General features: G+C 35.0%; 3 protein-coding genes across 7 annotated transcripts; 1 reads left to right on the top strand and 2 right to left on the bottom strand.

The window, feature by feature from the left end:
* The first annotated feature begins 1,556 nt into the window (after positions 1-1,556).
* LOC110427079 (Tetratricopeptide repeat (TPR)-like superfamily protein) lies at positions 1,557-8,875 on the top strand. Of its 4 annotated transcripts, none has more exons than XM_021442480.1 (5): positions 1,557-4,267; positions 4,362-4,414; positions 5,649-5,875; positions 7,135-7,332; positions 8,438-8,875. In XM_021442480.1, the coding sequence occupies exon 1, from the start codon at positions 1,679-1,681 to the stop codon at positions 4,178-4,180; it is 2,502 nt and encodes an 833-aa protein (XP_021298155.1). In that variant the 5' UTR covers positions 1,557-1,678; the 3' UTR covers positions 4,181-4,267; positions 4,362-4,414; positions 5,649-5,875; positions 7,135-7,332; positions 8,438-8,875. The 4 variants fall into 4 exon arrangements, with proteins under 4 accessions (XP_021298155.1, XP_021298154.1, XP_021298156.1 ...); XM_021442479.1 differs by having other exon boundaries at positions 7,135-7,344; XM_021442481.1 differs by having other exon boundaries at positions 7,124-7,344.
* A 1,425-nt stretch (positions 8,876-10,300) lies between these two features.
* LOC110427081 (protein LIGHT-DEPENDENT SHORT HYPOCOTYLS 4-like) lies at positions 10,301-11,744 on the bottom strand. Its single transcript, XM_021442483.2, has one exon. It carries the CDS (start codon positions 11,215-11,217, stop codon positions 10,549-10,551), a length of 669 nt encoding a protein of 222 aa, XP_021298158.1. The 5' UTR covers positions 11,218-11,744; the 3' UTR covers positions 10,301-10,548.
* Positions 11,745-14,062: 2,318 nt separating this feature from the next.
* On the bottom strand, positions 14,063-18,968 carry LOC110427355 (protein CHUP1, chloroplastic-like). Of its 2 annotated transcripts, XM_021442842.2 has the most exons (8): positions 17,936-18,968; positions 17,279-17,528; positions 16,602-17,185; positions 16,168-16,299; positions 15,783-15,964; positions 15,565-15,676; positions 14,785-14,928; positions 14,063-14,304 (listed from the first exon to the last, which is right to left on the bottom strand). In XM_021442842.2, exons 1-8 carry the CDS (start codon positions 18,707-18,709, stop codon positions 14,224-14,226), a joined length of 2,259 nt encoding a protein of 752 aa, XP_021298517.1. In that variant the 5' UTR covers positions 18,710-18,968; the 3' UTR covers positions 14,063-14,223. The 2 variants fall into 2 exon arrangements, with proteins under 2 accessions (XP_021298517.1, XP_021298516.1); XM_021442841.2 differs by having other exon boundaries at positions 16,602-17,528.
* Between the last annotated feature and the right edge of the window lie 432 nt (positions 18,969-19,400).

Raw genomic sequence — 19,400 nt, 5'->3', positions numbered from 1 at the left:
TTAAATTACCTTACCATTTAAATTATTAAATTCTATTCAATTTTAATATTAAATAATATTAAAATTGAATTGTAATTGTTTATTGTTTATATTGTTTGTTTTTGTTGACCCCATTAGTCAAAGTTAAATAAAACGGATCATTTCTCTCTTTGGGAAGAACCAATCAAAGAATTTCATTATATCATTTCTAAAATCGTTCTACTTCATCTTATATTTGGTAAGGATAAGTAATACACGAATATAGCAAAGAATATATATATATATATATATTTTCTTTTCTGCTTCTATTAAAACTAATAAAAACCCCTCCAATGAGTAAATATCGATACTGGAGTATCCTTAGTAATGAATGCTCACGTGATTTGGAATAGAGTAATATTTTTTGTTCTATACTATGTAAGATAAAAAAAAACTCCATCTAAAAACTTATAATTAAGATATGAATACAATACACTAATCTTAAATATTCAAACTATCAAACATTTTTTTTTCTTATATGTGACTTAATTTATATATTATCTCTTAACCTTGTTTGTTGTGATCATTTTTTTTCTTGAAAATTAAGAATTGACATAATATCTAAAAAAGTTTATAAACTATTTAAAAAAATCAAATAAACTTTTATATTTTTATTACATTCAATAAACTCTTATAATTTTATTTGGAGTCAAATAATTAATTTAATCAAAATATCATTTATCATTTTATATCATATAATGTTGATGTAATATCTTAATATATGATAATTGATAATGATGGGTTATGGTGATATATTAGAATTGATTATGACATGACATGTTATCATGCCAAATTAACATGTCAATGCTATGTAAATATAAAATAACAAATGAAATTTTAACTAACGAGAATTAATAAATCATTAATCATAAATGTTTATTTGATCTAAAATAAAAATATTAGACTTGATTGAATATAATAAAAAAATAAAAATTTATTTGAATCTTTTTTAATAATTTAGTGACTTATTTGAACATTATGTCTAAATTTTTTCTAACGATTGCACAAACTACTAGACATCAACATTAAGTGCAATTTTGAAAATTTTTTACACTTTTCACGAATTAATTTATGGGATTTGATTTTCTAAGAATAGAAAGCGTATTAAGTATATTTTTTTATGCATGAAACGGGTAATGATTTTGAGTTTTATATTTTAAGATATTAAAGTTTAACTTCAATAAATACTCTAACTCGTACAATTGTAATAGAATTAAAATCAAATTATACACAAATATTTACAATTGAATTAGAATTAAAATCAAATTATACACAATACTTTTTTAATCTATATATGACCTGACCCGTGCCAAAAGTTTATATGGAGCCATTTGGATTCAAGAATAAATTCCATAATTTTAAATCTAAGGATGTTTAAATTTTTCTTAAATTAAGGATCTATTTAAACCTAAATCAAAATTTAAAAGTTCTATTTGAAATTAATAAAAGGTAAGCACTTGTTTAGGGTTTATGTCTAAAAATTTACTAGTATGGCGGGAAAAGGGATAAAGAACAAAAAAAATCCGAACTCCATAATTCCCTCCACTCGGGTGGCCTGGGTGAGCCATTCCAGACAGTAATGTCAAATTCCACCATGCAAATTTGAAGTCCATGGCGTAGTCTCTGAAGCAACATGCTTACTATTTGACGGACTCGAGGGATGTACCGGAGAAATCCACGTTCAATCTGGAAGCTCATTGCGCCATTCAGATATGTTCATACCACCACCTCCCAACACATTCCGAGACCTTCCGAATTTCCTACAACCCAACTTGCCTCATTCTTGCAATCTTCTTCTTTTCCTTCAAATCTTCAACAAGGCAGACAAGTTCACGCCCAGCTCATCCTCAATGAAATTACTACCACCGATCACCTTCTTCTGGCTATGTATCTTCGTTGCGGTAGCTTCAATGATGCCAAGAACATGTTCTATCGGATTGATTTGGGGTGTGTAAAGCGTTGGAATTTGATGATCAGAGGGTTGGTTAGGATGGGTTGGTTTCGTTTTGGCTTGTTGTTTTATTTTAAGATGCTGGGTTGTGGGGTTTCTCCTGATAATTTTACTTTCCCTTCTGTCGTGAAGGCTTGTAGTGGTTTAAATAATGTACGATTTGGTGCCTTGATTCATGAGGCGATTTTGTCGATGGGTTTTGAAGTGAATGTGTTTGTGGGTAGTTCTTTGATACACTTGTATGTAGAGAACGGTTATGTTGATCGCGCTCGTACATTGTTTGATAAAATACCAGCCAGAGATTGTGTTTTGTGGAATGTGATGCTTAATGGTTATGTTAAGTGCGGGGAATTAGATAAAGCTATGGAGATTTTTGAGGAAATGAGGAAAGATGAAACAAAGTCAGATGAAGTGACATTTGCTGCTATTTTCTCTCTGTGTGCTTCGGAAGGAATGGTGGATTTTGGTACTCAGCTTCACGGCCTTGTTGTTAGTTGTGGCTTGGAATTTGATTCTGTGGTGGCAAACGCACTTTTGTCTATGTATTCAAAATGTGGGTGGTTGTCTGATGCTCGTAAATTGTTTGGAATGATGCCCCGGGACAATTTGGTGTCTTGGAATGGAATGATTTCAGGGTATGTACAGAATGGGTTTATGCAAGATGCTTCATGTTTGTTTAATGAGATGGTATCTTCTGGCGTGAAACCAGATGCAATCACCTTCTCAAGTTTTCTTCCGGCTGTTGCTGGGTTGGGATGTTTCAGAAAAGGCAAGGAAATTCATGGATATATATTAAGACATGGAGTGTCATTGGATGTGTTCTTGAAGAGTGCACTTATTGATGTATACTTTAAGTGCAGGGATGTGGAGATGGCACGCAAGGTTTATAACCAAAGCACCAAGGTTGATGTTGTCATGTGCACAGCTATGATATCAGGATTCGTGCTTAATGGGATGAACAATGATGCCTTCGAGATTTTCAGGTGGTTACTTAAAGAAAAAATCATGCCGAATGCTGTAACATTGGCAAGTGTTCTACCTGCTTGTGCAGATTTAGCTGCATTAAAAGTGGGGAAGGAATTGCATGGTTATATCATCAAGAACGGGCTTGATCATGGCTGTCATGTGGGAAGTGCTGTCATAGACATGTATGCGAAATGCGGAAGGCTGGATGTCACTCATGATATTTTTGGAAGATTGTCTGAAAGAGATTCTGTTTGCTGGAACTCAATGATCACAAGCTATTCCCAGAATGGAAAACCAGAGAAGGCGATTGATCTTTTTTGTTGGATGGGGAGGACTGGAATGAACTATGACTGTGTGAGTATATCAGCAGCTCTTTCTGCTTGTGCTAATCTACCTGCACTACATTATGGGAAAGAGATCCATGGGTTTATGATTAAAGGTTCATTCTGCTCCGATCTATTTGCTAAGAGTGCACTCATAGATATGTATGCAAAATGTGGAAATTTGGGTTCTTCTCAGCTTGTGTTTGACATGATGGAAGAGAAGAATGAAATTTCATGGAATAGTATTATTGCTGCTTATGGAAACCATGGCCGCCTTGAAGATTGTCTTGCCCTGTTTCATGAGATGTTGAAAAATGAAATTCAGCCTGATCATGTCACTTTTTTAGCTATAATATCCGCTTGTGGTCATGCTGGTAAAGTTGATGATGGAATTCACTACTTCCAGAGCATGACTAAGGAATATGGAATCCCAGCTAGGATGGAACATTATGGATGTGTGGTGGATTTATTTGGACGCGCTGGTCGTTTGAATGAAGCCTTTAAAACTATAAAGAGCATGCCATTCTCTCCTGATGCTGGTGTGTGGGGTACATTGCTAGGAGCCTCTCGAAATCATGGCAATGTTGAGCTTGCTGAAGTGGCTTCAAGACACCTTTTTGATCTGGACCCACAAAATTCTGGTTACTATGTACTGCTTTCCAATTTACTTGCTGATGCTGGACATTGGGGGAGTGTACTGAAGATAAGAAGTTTAATGAAGGAAAGAGGAGTTCAGAAAGTACCTGGATACAGTTGGATAGAGGTCAACAACACCACCCACATGTTTGTTGCTGCAGATGAAAGTCACCCACGGTCTTCACATATTTATTCATTGCTGAAGACTCTTCTTCTAGAGCTGAAAAGAGAAGGATATGTTCCTCAGCTTTATCTTCCAATGCATCCACAGCATATGGTGTCATGACTATCATATCCCCCTTTGCGCCGCCAACTGGATCGTAGATAAAAATGTTAGCTTGTGAACCATGGGCTGTGTTGGCAAATCAGCAATGTAAGTTTTTGATATGTGCTCGTATACCTTTGATTTTTCTGTTGATGGATACGTCTTGAATTAGAGAGCTCAAAGATGATGTGTGTGATAACAGGTAAGCATGTGAGAAAGTAGGAGGACAATCTGTTTTGACAAGAAAAATGTGAGGTAAGATTAAATCATCTTGGTATGAAGGCAAAGATTAGAACGTTATTGACATAAAGTAATGATTTGGAGGATCAGGAAACAACAAGACTTGTAGTCTACAAAAATAAAATACTGAGAGTAGGCAAAAGTAGTGAGAGTCAAATGTTCCTGAATTTGTACACGGAAGAGGTATTTATAAAGTTACAGGTTAAGCTTGCTGCAATGTCATGCCTGCTTGAAGTGATTTATTTATCTATTTAAACACAAGTATGAAATAAGTGTTTAAGCTGATTGCATATAAGGAGGTAACTTCCAGAAATGCTTCACATGTGTTCGAGCCCATAGGTAAAGAGGGAGCATCCTGAAAAAGTCTTTCAGGAGAGCTGAGTTCTCCTCAATGAACATTGACCATGCCCAGGAGTCAAATCTCATTAATTCCCATATAACCCCTTCTTACAGGAAATTGCTGATAGACTTCTAATTCCCATTTATAAATGAAGGCTTGTATATACTAAAAAAGCAATAGGCAGGACAGGGTCCCCTACATAGCATAGCTCAGAGGACCTTTGTTTCCTTCAATACCATCTGATTGTTAATCTCACATTTGATGCATGTGCCATCTCATTTTTCAGCACACTCTGTTGCTGATTGTTCAAATATTCTCAGAACTTCATTGTATACTTCAAAGAACTCTATTTCCCCAAAGAACTCCAAAGGACTCTAAATAATAATAATAAAACCCAAGGTTCGATTTCACTCCAAAGAACTCTAATTCTCCCTTTCTAAAGCATTCGATATGTAAGAATTGCCTGCATACTTCGTGGCATATGTCTTCTAGGCTTAATCACTACAAAGTTACTTGTCAACATTGTCTCCTTGGACTTGCTATAATCTTGTATGATTTTGTTAATTGCCTAGTGTATAGATCTTTTTGAAAAGGGGTGAGGCAGTGCCAAAACTGGGTAAATATGATGAAACAGAGAGGGAAATAGATCATCAGTTTTTATAATCTTACTTTCTCGACAAAGACAAGTGACTTCTGTAAGCTTGGGGAAATATTAATCAGTTTTTTATAATTTTCTTAAAAACTGAAGTGTTATATATATTTTGAGATATCATTGTAATCTTGTGGTACTTAAATGCTTGTTTGCAATCGATCCATTAGATCAACATCATTTAGTTTTCATGAATTGATTTTTTTTTTTTCACTTAAATTCCAAATTTTCTTTAATCTCTCAGAATTTTGTCTTTCTAGGGGAATCAACATTGCAAAGCAGAGGTGACAAAGAACAATCTGCAAACTGTCTAATATACAAAATGTGCTGCTTTCGTGCTTTCTGTCAAAGCTTAGGAGTTACTGAAACCATATCGGATCATATCCCCACTTCTCCCCTTTGCTCTCCCCACAGGCATAGCTCCCATATTTGCTGTTTCAGGCACAGATACCTTTGCAGCAAGGCTGGTGAAAAGGTTAAAGTCTAGGTAAGACATCCTACGTTTTTAAATTTGTAACTCAGCCAATGATCCCATGCATCTAATCTTGTTAACTAGACTGGAGATGAGTCCATTTCGTCTATAATTAATTGTATAGAATTATAAAATCTCAATCATTCATGAGTATGTGGTCCACTTGAGTTCCACATAAATCCCAAGTTTATCTCTGGAAAACTCATGGTTGGGATTGTAGTGAAAATAATTGTAGGCTATATTGATATAATATCTTAGTAAAATAAATAAATAAAGGCAAAAATACTTTAAAAATATACTAAAATAAAGTTGGAAAAACATAAATGGATATATTTTTTAGTTTCCCTATAAATACCGTGGGAAGATTTTAAAAATTAAAGAGCAAATAATGTACTGAATATTGATAAACATCCTAAAAGTTACATACAAATCATAGGCTAGGCACTTGATTTGTTTATAATTGGTTTGCTATTATATTAGTTTTTATAATTGCATGCCTGTTCTCATACTTATTAAATATTTCTAAGCTCGTTTTATGATAAATAATCACTAAATTTCTCACCTATGAGGAAATGAACACTGATCAAATGTAATTTTATGCTCTTTAAAAGTCAGCAAAAGTAAAAACAATCAACAAGCCATTGCATGTCATAACTAATATTGCCAAGATTACTGGCATACGCTTAATACTGTTATCAGTTGTCCTTAAATCGATTTTTAATAAAAGTATAAAAATTAAATTTAATAAAATAAAGTATACATGTCCTTCAGAGGGATTTTTATTTCTACATGACCATGCCATCAAAAAACAAAAAGTTACTACTTCCAACCTTAAATGAATTTATATTTTTCTCTTTTAGGATGTTTCAAAGCTATGTCATATTTAATTTTTTAACCTCTTACCACCCTTACCTTTTTCATATTTTTTAACCTGCTTTTTGATCTGTCAAGAACTTGACTCTTACATGTATCGTCACTCTTTTGTCCTTCATGGCATATTCCTCCATTTTCTCTCTAAAACTTGTAGAATTTTGCTACATTCTTGTGTCATATTTCATCTTGCTTACTTTTTGTTTATATTATATGGTGTTAATATAAAGGAATCCAAACACCACCTAACTTTGTTGCCTAAAGCGATGACCAGACTCCCTGTTTCTTGCACCTTATCCCAATATCATTTTAAAATTACAATAGCTTTCTATTCTTTCATACTTTACTGATTGGAATAATAGATTAATAGGCCTGTTGTCTAACACTTTCTAGCTATGTTCTAGGTAATTACAAGCAAATGAGAGAGAAGGGTGTGTGTATGCAGACTTGAAAGAAAGAAATGTTTAAAGTGAGTAAATATGTGATGCTTGCATTATCTGTCAAATTTTATATTCTTTGGAGCATTAATGTGGCATAAGAAGTTGGAGTGCAGAACGTTTTCTCCTGCTAATGGGGACTCATGGCTGAAAATCAGACCCCAGGTACAAAGTTTGGTAGGTCGCCCTCTGATTGAACTTTTGAGAGTTGCATTGTTACCATGTAAAATCTGTTTGGAGGAAAATGTTCCCCAGGCCCAGGCATAAAATGCTGCTTACCTAAAGGAACACATTTAGAAACAAAACAGGGTGGGGGTCATTTTCTAGAATAAGAGGAGATAGACTCTCCTAAGTAACATGTGTTATGGTCATGGACATGAGTATTGACATCAAATTTTCACATATGTATGCATGACATGCATATATGATGTTTGTTAAGTGACATAGGTGTTGCCTGTGTTTGTATGTAGGTTAATTTAACATAAAATATATGCATCTTTACTCTGATTTCTACTTGAGACTGCCTGATACATATGTACGGATGACTTGAGTATTGACATCCAAAAATATATATTTATTCGTTTGGGAAAAAATTAAAAATTATATATACAACATTAGAAAAATAAAGAGTTGTACATTGTTAAACAAAGAAAGTGAACATAGATTTGGAATGAACTAAAAAAAAAGGGTGAATATTTAATAAAAAATCAAAATTTAACAATTGAATTTTTTTCTTATCAAGTACACTTTTGGTGAAAAGGAGATTCATATTTGGTTCATTGAATAAGAGAGATACATACACTTACCGTTAAGTTAAATATAAATACATAAAATTTTTACTTTTTTAAAATAGTAAAAATTTAAAAAAAATTTTATACAAAATGATTATATATGAATACATGTAATACATATTACTATCTTTGAATATGTTCATAAAAATAGTAGTAATAACAATCAAATGAAATCTAAAAAAAGTAGGAAATAAAAAAGTTAAGAAGGAAGCCTGGAAAGTAATGGTAAACATGTTAGCACTAATAAGTAATGATGACAAATGGTGATTAATTGGAGGAAAAAAAATGTCTCCAAATAAAGCAGGATCCTTTCTCCACCACAACTTTTAATCTAAAGAGAGGAATTGTCAGAATGAAGTCTGTCTTACAAAGCATATTCTGCATTTGTGGATGTAAAATTATGTCTGGAAATATATGTGACATCACTTGGAAGACAAGATATATATCCCATCTTCATAAGTTGACCTTTTCTCTTGCAGCAATCCTGGAAGAGGATTTCCCTCAGTAAATAAATTTACCATGAAAGGAAGGGGAAAGGAAAGAGAGAGTTTTCTCTGTTTTGAAAGCTCCCCAAATAACCTGGAACCCCCACCAATCTTACTTATGCTGTCTTTGGCAAGAGGAAAAGATGAAGGAAGGAAAGGGGTAGAACCAAAACCTACTTTCTTTCCATCCTTTCCTTCATTTGATAGATCGGTACATATAAATATGTATGCACTTATATAGTTTAATATTTTTTCTATTTTACATTTTAATGCGAGCTCTATCTTATTGTAAACAAAATATAGTAGTTTGATCTTGATGCGTATATAAAGCTTTTTCTAGGATTCATGAATTCATATATATGGTGGTTTGTTATATGATTGCTACATAGAAATTATGTAATTGGAATGTTACTACTTCAATATGACATGATATTGTAGAAGTTATTTGTTAGTTACTCATATTCCTGTAGAAGTTATTTGTTAGTTACTCTTATTCCTTTTAAGATTTACTACCAATATTAATAAATATTGTTAATTTTAATATTAAATATTATATGATATAAGATACTTAGGGTAACTTGGACCATTCAAACCTAGAATCAATTCTAATTAAGCTGATGTTTAAGTTTAAGTTTGCACAATATTAGTTTCAAGACATCCACCCAAACCATATTCTCTCCAACATTTCGGAAAATAAAGATTATTTATAGGAATATGTAAAGGGATTGTCTTTTTAATGCATATATATAAAGTTCAATTACTTCATCTCTAAATTATTTTAAGTTAATTAGAGATAAATCATGAAAATTCATAAACGACCTTTTGATTGGTCAAATTTTGAAATTTTTGAGTTTTGATTTGTTGAATTTAAATTTTATTTCTAAATTATCTTATTTTATTTAGAGATACTTGAATGATCAAAATATGATTTTATTTTTAAATTATCTTAATTTTTAGAGATAAATGACCAACGGGTAAATTTTAATTGACCAAATTTATATATTATTTTTAAATTATCTTAATTTATTTAGATATAAATTAGATGATCAATTAGTGAATTTTAATTGATTCAAATTACACGAATTTTAATTAGTTCAATTACGTATCTCTAAAATAATTTAATCAATAAATTAATTATATAAATATTTTTAATTATGTTCTCAAGTTCACGACACATTGAAAATTTTCTTTAATTTACAAATTTCGTACATGTGGCATTTTCGATAAAAAATTTTCTCCTTTTACACATATTGGATAATTAAAAGAAATGTCATTTTTTTTTTAATGAAGACAAAGGCCATGAATAATGTAACTTTGTTGTCTTAATTAATATTAAAATGGACTTATCACCTTATTGTTGCACTTAACATGTAAAAAATAAAACTTAAGGATCCAATTTTTAACCATTACACCCTTCTTCAACTTTCTATACAATTAATTAATTCTTTAGCAAGTCGATTATTGAATTTAATAACTTATTCGTACCTAAAAGGTGTTAAATTTTTAATAATACGAATTCGTACCAACATATTCGTACATTTAAATTTAACGTATTCATACTCTAAATGTAGACAAAAACTATTGAATTTAACAATGTATTCATACCCTAAATATATACAAATACATATAGGAATTTTCGAGTTAATTTGATAACTACGTCATGTCATGAAGTGTCTTTTGCTACGTATTTTATACTGATTAAGACTACCATGATATCATCAACTTAATGTAACCTAAAATTGGGTGGTCAATGAATGGTCATAGTCTCTTTCAAGCGTCAAAAGGCAATAATATGCAATGAAATTAATTAGGCATGCAATCATATACACCACAAGATTTGTAATGCAAATCCCAACCTCACAAGAAATTATTAGCTTTCGTGTAGAAATTTCAAGGGGAACTAACAGGCAAAGCATCTAAGTTTATGTATGAACAGGATTTGATCTGAAAACATAAAACCCATTACACTCGATTAAGGAAAAAAGTCTCAAAATACATGCATTACAGTAGTAAATTAAGTAGCAACATCTTCATCATTGATTAACCCTAGACTAGATATGAGTCCTCCATTTTTACACCCGAAGCAGTGATCATCATCCAAAGATCTAGTTCAACACGGACAGTGCAATCATGGAGCGGCCACCACCCAAACTGTTTCCTACAGCCATAGTCCCCTTTGCCTCAGAGGATTGCCCTGAGACTCCTTGTTGAAAATGGTTGCCAATCTCATACATATCAGTAGCTGTTGACTGTATCTGCTGCTGCGGTTTCTTTCTCTTCTTTTTCTCATAAGCTATGCCTCTAGCCTTTGCCTGAGCGTCCCGCACTTCCCTCAGGTACAGCCTCACAGCACGAGCTCCAAAAGGGTTCAGCTCCGGTTGGCCTCCGTTCTCTTCGAAGGCTGCACGGAGGCGGCCGATGAGAGCATCCAAGCTGCCCCAGGCTTGCCTGAGAGGGCAAGGGCAGGGCGCTGGAGGGTGAGGGTGACCAAAGAAGGGACAATTTTGAGTGTGGACTTTGGTTTTCCCGAACTGATCGAGGTACTTGAGGAATTCCAGGACGTGGGCTCCGCTGCAGCGGGAGAGAGCCAAGGGGGGACGATGGTTCCTCAGGTACTGCCCAAACGTGTTCCAGTCACGCCGCTTCTGAGACTCGTAACGGCTTAAAGGGAGCGTTGGTTGTGGCGATGGTGGCGAAAACACTGACACCGAACTGCTGTTGGATTTGTCACAGACGCATGCGGCGGCCGCAGCGGCGGCAACGGCGGCTGACATAGTACTTAACCACTGTTCTCAAGTGTACTGCTACCGCTACCTAATTTAGGGTCGTCTATGAAATGAAGAAAAACAACATGCAGGTGCAGGTAAAAGATCAGCGCATGGCTCCCAAAGAAACTGAACTCAAAGAAAAGCAAAGATAGGAAGGGAGGGGGATATAGTTGTGGCGGAGGAAGTGAGAGCCATGATCTGAGTATGAGAATATTTATATTATTACAACTACAAAAGTGGGTGATGAAGAATTAATGGAAGAAGAGGGAATCAAAGAGAGACAGAGAGGGTTAGGGAGGAGACAAGAGCGGGCCCCCAGCAAAGAAAACCCAAGTCAGGGAAGTGATGACAGTTTGAATATCACTTCAATACGTCTTCTCAATCAAAAAAACAAACCCATTTCCTCCCTTTCCTTTCCTTTCTTCTTTTGTTATATTTGTTCTCTCTTACTAGTTGGAAATGGTGTAACATTCTTCTCCCAACCTTGTTAGATTGCATCTTTGCCCACTGTCCCCATTTCTTGTTTTGGTTTTCAATCTTTATTTGGCATTTGATGGAATAGAACTCATACACATGGATCTAAAATTTACCAAGGAAATCAACATGGACTGTTAGCCAATTGGGGGCATATGTCATCACATCCTTCCTGTTCCATGCAAGAGATTACATTTCATGGTCAAATGCTATATGTCTCATGTGGGATACCAAATTGTACACTAATCTAATGTCATTGATTTAGTTTATAATCTATACAATTACTTAATTACGTTAATAATTCAAATCAAAATCATATGTTTCATTTTAATTATTGAAAACTATATTGCAAATGCATGTGAAGATGAACACCATCTCAACATCACATGATCAAATGAACAAGAAAATAGAAAGATATATAAATCACCATAAGGGCCAATATTGACCCTTTATCCACATTCTCCTACAATTAGGTCTACCAAACTTTCACTTTTCTTTTCTTTACTTTAAGTTGTCCTGGTGATTTTTGGAGTTAATGAAATGTGGAAAAAGAGAAAGAATGGTATGGCTACAAGGAAGCAATTATTTAGAAGGAAAGGCCAAACGCAGGAGGGGGTGATAAGTGTGTTGATTTGATTGAAAGAACTGTGCTATTGTTACATCTTGTCAAAACGTCAAATCTGTTGGCTCAGAGCCCTGTGGATGAGATTTAATCAGTCACATACAAGGGGAAGAGGAAAAGAGAGAAGACTGTTCATTTGATTGCCTGATTTAGCAATGGCACCGCACGTGGGTCCTCTCTCCCCCGCCTCACGCCTGCCAGAACCCAGCTGTGCGCCCTGCCTGTACTGTTTTTTCTTTGTTCTCACTACTACACCTATAACTAGTATTAGTATGCACCATTTGTACGATAAATTCCGTATTCAAAATGTGAAGGATTACTCTGAGAGAGAGAGAGAGACAAAGGGTATAAGTAAAAAGATGTATAGAAGACCACCAAGAAGAAATTTTAGAGTAATTATTAAAAGTACTAAGTGTACTCTCACTAACTCTTTATTTATTTTCTTTCATTGGTCATAACATTCAATGACCATTCCAATCTTTCCTTTTACAGTGTCTTTAATGCATCCTTTTACCTATTTACAACATTTTTTTTCTTATTGTTTAAAGAACCCTTTACTTAAAGAAAGAGAAAGGACCAAGTTTTGTCTACATCAAATCACTTTTGAGTTTTGACACATGATCAGGGTAAACAGTAGTAACGGCGAGAGTCGTAATTACAATAAGGAGACAATGTTCAATAGGTAAAGTTCCTCACATTTCTCCAACATATCGTATCAGTAGATTATTTAGGGTTGCAAGCTCAATGGGGTACCTAAACCCAACGCCTTATGGCACAAGCTGATGACAATCATGGACCCAAGGCAAACCTCTCTTCCAAGAGGATTCTTTGACATGTCAAAAACCCTGGTGAGGTTCTTCTCTTTGCATTGAATTTGAACCAAATGCTACACCGTTTGAGCCAGCTCCCCTCAAATCCCTTTTTGAGTTTCATTCCTGCAAACATTTCTCCACGTTAGCTATAACACTGCATGGGACAATGCCCACAGCGACTAGTATCTATTGTTTTACGACTAGGTATCTAATTCTTCCATTGACTCCCCCTAGCTTTGGTCTCTAAATGGCAATGGCGGCCCATCAGAGTGCTTTTGTCATTGGTGTTCTTTTCATTCCTCCACCGAAAATTCCCTCACCCCTACCATACTCCAACTCGGTAGTTTCCACTTCCTGTCTGGAGCTAAGCCTTAGGATTTGACAGTGGACCACTTATAGGCACTTTAAGCCCAATCATTACATAGGTAGCAAGTGTATCTGCATTTAAGCTTTGGTTCCTTTCAAAAAGAATTCACCATTGATTTGCTTCACAATCAGATTAGAATCTCCACGTCGTAAACTTTCTTTTCTTTGGTGTGTTGAGGTAATGATGATGGCAATTGTCATCAAAGCAAGTTGGAGAACACTGAAGCGAAAAATTCATGTGATAAAGAAAAGCACTAAGCTCCACCATTGATGTAGGTTCTTCCCCTACATCTTCAAAATGCGCGGAAAATGGGTGAAGGGTCCAATCAGTCCAACCCAAGAAGCAGGAGGCTGATGCTGTTGGGGTTCATTCGGCAATCAAAACCCAAAGTTATACCAATATGTTAATCCTCATGGGCCCATATATCTTACGTTTACAGACCAATTTAGCCGGTTATTTTACATATTAAATGAAACCTGGAAGCTGCAGTTATTACTGCAAACCCCGAAGAAGCTTCAAATGCACATTTTTACTTCTGTAAATTGACCAAGCATAGTGCATTTCACACGTAGTCTCTTCAAAATGAGCATAAACTCAAATCAAAACTCTTCCATTTCCACACACAAAACTCTTCCTTTCTGCTTAAGCTTACTGAGATGGTAAGCAAAAAGATAGTTCCAACAACAACCTCCATGCCCTGCCCCAAAGAAAGAACAAAAAAAAAGTGTATCTCCGTTTTACTTCTTGTTAAGGAGGTTGGCCAGGTTTCGGAGTTCCTCGAATGCATGCATTGTTTCAGAATCAAAGCCTCCTGCAAACTGCATAGAGCACAAAAGAAATCACTCTAGGTGTTGAAAACTGATCCAGTTACGTACCAATAATAGCTAAACTGCTCATAACCAGGGAGAGATTAATCAGTTATCAAGCCATGCACAAGCAAACGTCTAATATGTAATAACAATGCTGAAATAATTATTCGATATGTAATTAAGATAATGCATATTGTTGTCCACGAAAGCTTTAATTCCTAAATGTTATTTGCTTTTTTACCAGATGGCACATATTGCCTTTGTCTTTTCCTTGCATAATACAAGCTAAACGACTCATTTTTAGTGGTAGTACAGAACATTTTTCACTAAAGGAGAAATACAGCAAGCTCAAAGTGATATATCTAGCTTTGTCTGTGTTTTGTGTTGTGTGTATTAGTTTTGTTTTAATTTATTTGCCCTCCGTCTCCTATGTTTGAGCAAACCAAGCCAAACTAAATAAGAAATTAAACTTTTATTTATATAACAAACCTGATGTATTCTGAAAGCAAATCTCACTCCTTGAAGGAGCATATAGTCCATTGAAGGATCCTTTTCCAGAGTTGCCTTCAACTGCAGTTCCATGGCTACCCTTTTCATGTACTTCTTTGCCAATTTTACTGATCCAAGCTTAATCTGATATGAACATTCATTGAGCCGTCTATCAGAGTAAGTCACTTAAACTAATCTGTACTAGAGCAAGTGGGGCTAATAAACGTAGAAATTGAACATTTACAGTTCTTAGGATAGATAATTTTACAGGAATAAGATGGAACAATGGAATTTTTGAGAAACAACACAAGACATGGTTACATCAAATTATAGATAAATACCAAATATGTGACTTGTTTCCATAGCATTGCCTCAAATAATCTTTACAAAGAGTCCTATTGAGGCATGACATCGGATTATGCTTTACAAGTTGTTGTTAGTTCCAAATTTTCCCTTTTGAACTCTCTTTCATCAAACATAAGTATGCCAAAAAAAATATTCAACATTATAAAAGAATATGATGGGATATCTAGTTAGGTTATGTTTCAAGAAATACATACATACATGCATAGGATAGGAGTGCACATGTGCACTTTGCTTTTCTGCTTTTCTATACTAAATATAAAACCAGAGGCAGACAACAAAATCAAAGCCAAAAACCAGTTCATATGAAATTTTGTTATACCATTGGAGTGTAGATATTGAAGTCTTGTAGGAAATTGTTCTTAGAAAATTTGGAACATCTTAGTTAAATATATTGGAAATGACAACTTCAAGTACCTTGCTTAAAATCCCATTGTCAAGCATCCAGTCTGTGGGAATTTGGAATTCCTTGCAGTTACGCATCAATGACTCTCTTGTACGGAGGAGGTTATAAACAGTGCGCTCCATCCTGGCAATTTAATGGAAATTTTCAGAGGTTTTCAACTTGCAGAAATTGGAATCTTCCAAAAGAAAAAGAACCAAAATGCTCAAAGGACAGTTTTTTGGATTCTTACTTCTCAGACAAAGCAACCATTTTCTTTAAGGCAATATCACAAGGCATTCTGGAATCATCCTTGTAGTATAAGACCTCAGACTCCAATTTCTTGAGATCTCGATACCCAAATGCTGCTTCTCGCAATGTGTCAGCTTTTTTCTCTGGCCAGGCAAAGTGCTTTAAGACCGCCCTTTCATCAACCTTCAAAAGATTTTTTTTTTCTTTTAGGAAAAGCCATACTGCACGCATGCCAACTCATTTAAAGACACAGATATCTTTCCATCATTTCAGTGATGTTTCTCATGCAGTAGATCTCTTTAAGCATAACAGATACAAGGATTAGGAAATTGCAAGCAAATTGCAATATTACTAAGTTCTTTTCTCCTTAACAATTAGCAACTTACCAGATAGCAAAGTTCATCATCAAGCCACTTCACAAATGCCACTACATCTTCAATGTTCTGATAAACAGCATTATTGACTTCTCTTATCAATGAATTCACAAATTCTCCTTGAGTTTCGACATCTGCCTTTATCTACATAAGGAATGATTATAAATCATGGTTAGACCCAGAGTAGCTGAACAACCAAGTTTGATGCAGTAAACAATTTAAAAACAATTTTATGTCAATAAAAGAGCTTTAAACAAAATGAGTTCCTAAAACATAAACTCAAACGCCCATGCCAAATGAATATTATGTTTTCATTTGGTCTCTATATTGTCCATGTAGCAGAAAATAAATAGAAAATGCAACTTGGAGCTGAAATCATTTATGTAAAGAAAATTCAAGCTCATGTATAAAAAGATCAAACTTATAGTTAGTAGGCAAGCACTTACAGCAAGCAAATGTGATGATCTGTTCTCAATTTCACCGATCATGCTGCTACGGACATTTGCAACATCTGGCACATCACATATTCCTCCATTTGTAGAATCCTTTCGAGAATCCCTCTTCATGAGTGAATGATAAAACTCAACTACTTGTGGGGCTCGCTGCACGAGTCCTGCACCATTTCTCACTGAAAACTTTGGAGGGGGAGGAGGTGGTGGTGGTGGAGGAGGTGGAATTTGTGTAGAACTTTCCTCTTTAGGTCCATTTGAAATTGAACAGGAAGGTCTGGGAGGAGGATTTGGAATTCGCAAAGCCCTTTTCTCAACATCTAAGGAAGCTGCAGGCTTATTAGTCTCTTGGCAATTTCCAAAGAACTGCATTCTTTGAACTGAACCATACTTTTGAGAACTCAGTGGCTCTGCTTCCTTTTCCACTTCTTTTGTACACGTAAAACCATCAGATTGCCTTCTCTTATTTGGTATTAACTCTTCTACATAACATTTCAATCCACTTATAGAATGTCTTCTTCCAGGACTTCTCCCCTCCTCTAAATGCGTCCAATCCTTATCCACAAGATTAGCTAAACATTCTGTACTTGAAAAATCCTGGCTAGTCATAGGCCATTTTTTAAGCTTTTTAATTAAACTTAATCTCATTACACTACTGTATTCTGAGCTCTTACTGCTTAAAGAGTTTGGTGTGTCAACATATTCACCCTTGCTTTGAACTGGACTAAATGTTTTATCAAAATTCATTGTTGAGCATGAATTTCGTAATTCATCCCGTAAGCACGAATTAACCCACCTCAAGTATGCAAGCTCCTCAACCTCATTCAAGCGGCTCATTTGTAGACCTTCTACTTGTTTACTCAGGTTCTCATTGATGTGTCTTAACGTTGACGCCTCAGCTTTAATTTTTGCAACAACATCACTCTGATAAAACCAACAAGGAGAACAGCAAGAAAATAGCAAAACCAAGACAATGGGTTCAAAAGCCTAAATACTCCAGAAGAAAGCAAAACAATCAAAAGCACTCAAGACAAACCAAAATACTTCCAAAATTATAGCAGTAATCAAGACAGACTACAATAAAGTAATATAAGGATTAAGTCAAGACGACCACAAAGAATGAGAAAGGATAATGAAAATCTTCTAAACAGATTAATAAGGAAAACCAAGCGAGCATATTGCAGTAGACTAAAAACTGACTGATCCTACGCTTAATCCCCTTGAATTATAGAGGACAATAAAGACATCTTTTTGATCTTATATTTTCTTAATTTTATGATGCAAAAATTCCTCATCAAACAAACAGAGGAATTAAAAGTTAATGAAACTACCTCATTAGCTTTGGCAAGAGAAGCCAACTGGGACTCCAAAGAAGAAAGCTTGCAAGCAAGGTTCCTCTTTTGCAGCTGTAACTCCTTGTTCAACCTCCTCAACTCCACAACTTCCATTTCAAGATTCCTAATTGATTGTGGTTCCTTTGAAATTTCCAAATTGTCCTCATTGCTTTCCAAAATGGAACTCAAAGTTGCCACTTGCTCATATAAGCTGGTCTTCTCAGACTCCAACAGCCCAACTCTGTGTGAAAGATCATCTACCTCACTGTTCCTTCTTTCCAGCTGCCTTTCAAGATCCAAAACTTTAGCATTTGTTTTCCATTCTGCAAGCTCAGCTTGCAGCTTAAGCTCCCTTCCTTTCGATTCCTGAAGAAGGCTCCTAGCATGGTCTAATTCAATGAACAAATCACGAGAACCCGAGGACTGTCTCCGGTGAGTTTGGTACACTTGAGGGTGAACTTGGTTTGCATTAACCGAGCAAGCTAAATCACTAATGAGTGACCTTTTAACTCTAGAATGAGAAGCCAAAGATGGGTTCTTTTGGTTTCCCGCATCAGAATTTGATATAGTCTCTTTCCTGGTTGGGACCGTGATGGTTTGAACCTTTGTTTTCTTGTCAGCTGTGAAGCCCTTCACAATGTGTGAACCCCATGAAGACTTGGGTTTCGATTGATGGATAGTAGTTTTCGTGTTATGAGACCTTGGTGCTTGATTTTGATCTGCAAATTTTGAAGCTTTGGCTCTGTTCTCTGATGGGTTTTCTTCTCTCATCGTGTAGAAAACAAGGAAAGGAAGTTCCAACAATCTTCAAGCCAAAAGCATTTGCCTTTTTCTCAGGGAAAAAGAACCCAAAAAAAAAAAAACAAATTGGAACCCTTTGTCAAGTTCTAAAACTTTGTAAGTATTAGCTATGAATCTAACAAAAAAGGGAAAGTGAGGATTTGAAATTTGAAGTGTGAGAGTGGAGCTGGCCTGGGATTCTTCTTGAACTAGAAATAGACTGATAGATTCTGTCATCAAAGCCAGAGCTCCGTTTTCAAGAGAGCAATGTGAGAGAAAAGTGGCAGCTTTCTTTATTCTCCATTTTGAACTTTTGAAATTTGAATTGTGTTACATTAACATTTAGTACAAGGCGTGGAATGCAACGGTCCTTTTTTATGGAGGTGTGACCCACATTAGGGCTTGGAGCTTCGGATGAAATAAGGATGGTAATCAACTCGGGTATCCGACCCGATTAAATTATATTAATATGATTTTAAATAATTATAATGTTCGAGCTCGAGGATTAAGACACCCATTATTCGAAATTATTGTTATGTTACTCGGTTTAAGTAGGATATCCAAATAAAAATGGTTTAACAATGAAAATTTAGTTGTTTTAGTATTATTTATCTAAGTACCTATTATCATATTTCCAAGAGAATTTAATGAAAATTTGTATGCAAATTTAGTGTAAAAATGT

This window comes from Theobroma umbraticum, unplaced genomic scaffold (genome assembly GCF_002168275.2).
Source record: "Theobroma umbraticum cultivar Fairchild unplaced genomic scaffold, ASM216827v3 scaffold_228.0, whole genome shotgun sequence".
Classification (NCBI taxonomy): domain Eukaryota; kingdom Viridiplantae; phylum Streptophyta; class Magnoliopsida; order Malvales; family Malvaceae; genus Theobroma; species Theobroma umbraticum.
This window is presented reverse-complemented; position numbering and strand designations above follow the sequence as displayed.

Excerpts from the sequence above, each read along its gene's own strand:
- LOC110427079 (XM_021442482.1), top strand. The coding sequence starts at position 1,679 with ATGTACCGGAGAAATCCACGTTCAATCTGGAAGCTCATTGCGCCATTC.
- LOC110427081 (XM_021442483.2), bottom strand. The coding sequence starts at position 11,217 with ATGTCAGCCGCCGTTGCCGCCGCTGCGGCCGCCGCATGCGTCTGTGAC.
- LOC110427355 (XM_021442841.2), bottom strand. The coding sequence starts at position 18,709 with ATGAGAGAAGAAAACCCATCAGAGAACAGAGCCAAAGCTTCAAAATTT. Across the intron at positions 17,529-17,935 it reads CTCTTGCCAAAGCTAATGAG|AGTGATGTTGTTGCAAAAAT; the intron begins GTAGTTTCATTA and ends TGGTTTTATCAG. Across the intron at positions 15,677-15,782 it reads ATGGTTGCTTTGTCTGAGAA|GATGGAGCGCACTGTTTATA; the intron begins GTAAGAATCCAA and ends TTAAATTGCCAG.